The sequence below is a fragment of the Dysidea avara genome, chromosome 14, assembly GCF_963678975.1.
Source record: "Dysidea avara chromosome 14, odDysAvar1.4, whole genome shotgun sequence".
NCBI lineage: Eukaryota > Metazoa > Porifera > Demospongiae > Dictyoceratida > Dysideidae > Dysidea > Dysidea avara.
The window spans coordinates 1-3,850 of NC_089285.1; the positions used below are offsets into that span (position 1 = coordinate 1).

General features: G+C 37.0%; 1 protein-coding gene across 1 annotated transcript; it reads right to left on the bottom strand.

The window, feature by feature from the left end:
* Positions 1-1,152: 1,152 nt before the first annotated feature.
* Positions 1,153-2,169, bottom strand: LOC136244794 (uncharacterized). Its single transcript, XM_066036346.1, has one exon. It carries the CDS (start codon positions 2,167-2,169, stop codon positions 1,153-1,155), a length of 1,017 nt encoding a protein of 338 aa, XP_065892418.1.
* Positions 2,170-3,850: the final 1,681 nt, after the last annotated feature.

The window sequence follows — 3,850 nt, forward strand, 5'->3', positions numbered from 1 at the left end:
TGCACATTAATCATTTTGATGAACCCGTATTAAAGCAATAATGATTTCATTGCTAATAATTAATAGCTGTTACAAATGAACCTAGCTTTTACAAAGGGAGCCAGGAGTTAGACATTAAAGCAATAATAATTTTGATCATATAACTAAAGAATGTATTGTATTTCGTATTCTGCTCCAATATTCCTAAGTATTCAATTAAACTTTATATGTAGCTAAATGATAAGTGGATATTACATGCATATAATTGGTTTTACAGACCAGCTACTTCTACAAGGTGAAGATAATTCCACCTAACCGAAAGAGGGAAGCTTTAATTAGAGAGCTACACCACTTTAATAGCCGATTCTCGTGTGTAATGGACTTGAAAGTGAAACTAATGGATCAGTTTGGGACACAAGTTCCAGCAACAACTACGTTTAATGTTGGGTACTTCGAAGGTCGGCAGTCCATGAAGATGTGGGTCTGTAGTCAGGATGATTTGGATAAAATGTATTTGTCATTTGAATCAGCAAAAAAGAGGGATATTCTTTTGTGGTGTGATGGATATGAAGATGGAAGTAATCAGAAAAAAGACACAAGTACAAAGCAAGCTGATAGGGAAGCAGAAATTGATAGGCTTGTAGATGAACTGAAGGAAATTCATTCTGATGAGGACTACACTGAACCACAATATCGCTTGTGGGCACGAATGATTCAAAATGGTATTCATGTAAGTAAACAAGATCCACCACGAATTCCTCTGATTACTGGTGTTGCACCAGCCCAAAAGAAGCGAAAGCGAATGGATGATGTGGAGCAAACCATTATCTCTACAGCAAGTGCTTTGGTTAAGGCAGCCTTCAACCCATCACAAGTCAGTACTACACAGTCTCCTTCTTTTCAACAAACTGTTATTGCAAGTACAAGTGAAAGTCAACCTTCACCTGGAAAAGCTGCAGAGATTAGAGGCAAATGTCTTAGTCAATTGAGTGTGCTGAAAAGGTTGTTTGATGATGATGTTTTGACAGAAGAAGAGCTCAAAGAGCAAAAAAGTGAAATTTTTAGGACTTTGCGTAAACTTAATTAAGTGAGAGTAGTGATGACAAGTGTTGTTATCACATGTGATTATATAAGCTGTTATTTGTGTTTACAACATTGTTATTGTGTGTGTGTTTACATGTTGTAAATACCAGATGTTTTAATCCATTCTTTACAGTCGTTTGAAGATACTGATGAGAATGCTGCATAGATTATTGTATCAATATCTTCCAAAACTTGCATCTCTAATTCCATACTTTTCATTACAGTTTTAACCTTAGAAAATGCATTCTCAATAGGATTGTAGTCTGGTGAGTAAGGGGGCAGAAAGTGCAAGATAGCACCAGTGTCTTCAATTACATCAACTACTTCTTTTGTGTGGTGAATAGAACAGTTATCCATGATGACTACACTGTTTTTGTTTACTCCATCAAAAGGCATCAATATATTTACCAAATGTTTTAGAATTATATCATAAAATACTTCACATGCATTCACACCACCCCGCACTATACTGCAGCCTAAAATTCCTTCAATGGAAAGGAATGAAATGACTGAAACATGTTCACCTCTGATGAAAAGCTGCTGATTCCTTGCTGGTTTCCCTCTCATACTGTATCCTTTTCTCCTTAGAGCATCTCTTCCATCACTTCCTGTTTCATCTAAAAATATCATCATTTCAGGAGTGTAGAGGGACACATCATCAGCATACTGCTTTCTTAAATCCTCATCTCTTTGAATTGCATATTTGGACATCTGTTGGTGGGTGAAGCCAGCCTTGTGCAAGTATTTACAAAGGCAACTTAAGCTCACAACTACACCTAGCTGGATTTCCAACTCCAGTTGGATCTCTCTAAGATATATTCCTGGCTTTGTCAACAGTAATTGAGCTAGAAAAAACTGCACCGGTTCAGTCAGCTTCTTAAATGCATTCTCAGCTGGATATGGTTTCTTGTTCACATCTCCTTTTGTTCTAAAGAGCATGTAAATTCTGTGCACAGTGGTAGGATCAATGCATAAATTACTGGCCACTTCTTTATCAGACAATTTCATAACTTCCTTTTGCCACACAATCCGCCATCTAATATCGTCACTGTAAGCACTAGCGCGAGACGGTTCACAGCTATACCTTTGCCTTATTAATGATGTCATGGTTTACCGGGGGTACCGCGTAAATTTAAAAATCCGCGCATGCGTGAGCGCACAAAGTTAGCGCATGACGCTTTGAATTGCAAGAACCTGGAAAACCGCAGTATAAGGGTTGCCAAATTTATTCATTATGTAATGCTGAGGTGGGATGATCTTCAAAGTCGAGTACTATTAGTATATATATTGCTGCAATAACCACATCCAGTCAATTAACTTAGATATATTGTTGGTGGGTCATCATACCAAGAGTTCATAATAGGTATTTGTATGGGAGTATGGCCTGTACAAACACACTGTGTTAAGCTCAGCTTTGATCAAATTAATACCTCTACTGGTGATAGAGAACTGTTGATTGGTGTTGATAAGGTCAAGCCTTTATTAATTTTGAGAAAAGACTGAGTTATTTAATGCAGTGTGTTTGGTGAATGTATTTCAGTTAGACACTCTCTCCTACTACTAAAATTATGAACTCTTAATCATATGCTTCGTTGAATGGTCAATAACTTCTTGAGCAGTCTCAGTCTAACATGCATACGTAAGCAATTCAAAGGTGGGGCCTGGGGGAGCACAGGCCCTCCTGTTGAAAATAAGTTTGGAAAAGTCTTGGATAAATTTAAAGCATTTAAATTTGCATTTGTAAAGCCATTTTACTTTTAAATGAAAATACTATCAAGGACCACGATAGCGGTTAATAATAGGGATCACCCATGTTTTTTTTGCAAAAACCCTAATAGAACACACACCAAAAACCACCTTGAAAAGCACATTCTTCAACTCAAAACAACCATCTGGTGATTCTTTGCAAGGAGTATAGGTCCACTAGTGAGTATCAAGTAGAGAGGAAACAGTAAGTATATTTCAGACAAAACTGAAATTTGCCATTTTGTTCATATTGTTGTTATATTATTGTGTTTCACAGGCATAATGAAGTTTACAAGGAGAATCCCAGGATAAAAAGTAGCAAGGCTTGCTGAATGGATAAGTGTGTGTGGCTGTGACTTATTCTTGATGTTATTTTTGAATTATAACAGCCCAAACCGGGCTGTTTCTTCTTGTCAAAATGCGCAGTCACGTAGATACTCTAATAAGCAACGAAGTGTACACAGTTATTAAAACAATTATATAAATTCTAGCACATATTAGGAGACTTTGTCTACACATATTTCACATTGCAATTCAATCAGTCTCTTGCGTATACCGAAGGTGGCCTATACGTAGAATACAAAATTGTTCTATCCCCAACAATCTTCATTAATTAATAAAACAAATTGCAAATCCATAGTGGCAGATACTGGTCCAGAAATAAATCAAGGGGGGTTGCTGGTTGAGATTTCAGGTTTGGGTCTTTCAAATATTTTGAGCGTTACCATATATAACAGTAAAATTTAAAGATATGAAGTAGGGATTTTTTTGCTTAGTACTGTACCATGCTCTAGTCTGTTTGAGAGCATGCCCCCACTCCCAGAAAAAATGAAAATTTGCCCTCCCAGGATTGAATCTGGAAGTGGTTTAGTTAAATGCTGTGCTGGCCACTTGTAGTGAGCACTGTAGCTAAAGAACCAGCACTGGAAAGTGACATGCCATAATATTGGTAACTATATAGCTAAATGAACTTGTAGTCAGCAAATTGTTGGCATCTGTGTTATGATATCCAGTTAACTCCAGCTGAAAATGAACACAATTG

Coding starts and splice junctions, on each gene's coding strand:
- LOC136244794 (XM_066036346.1), bottom strand. CDS start 2,169: ATGACATCATTAATAAGGCAAAGGTATAGCTGTGAACCGTCTCGCGCT.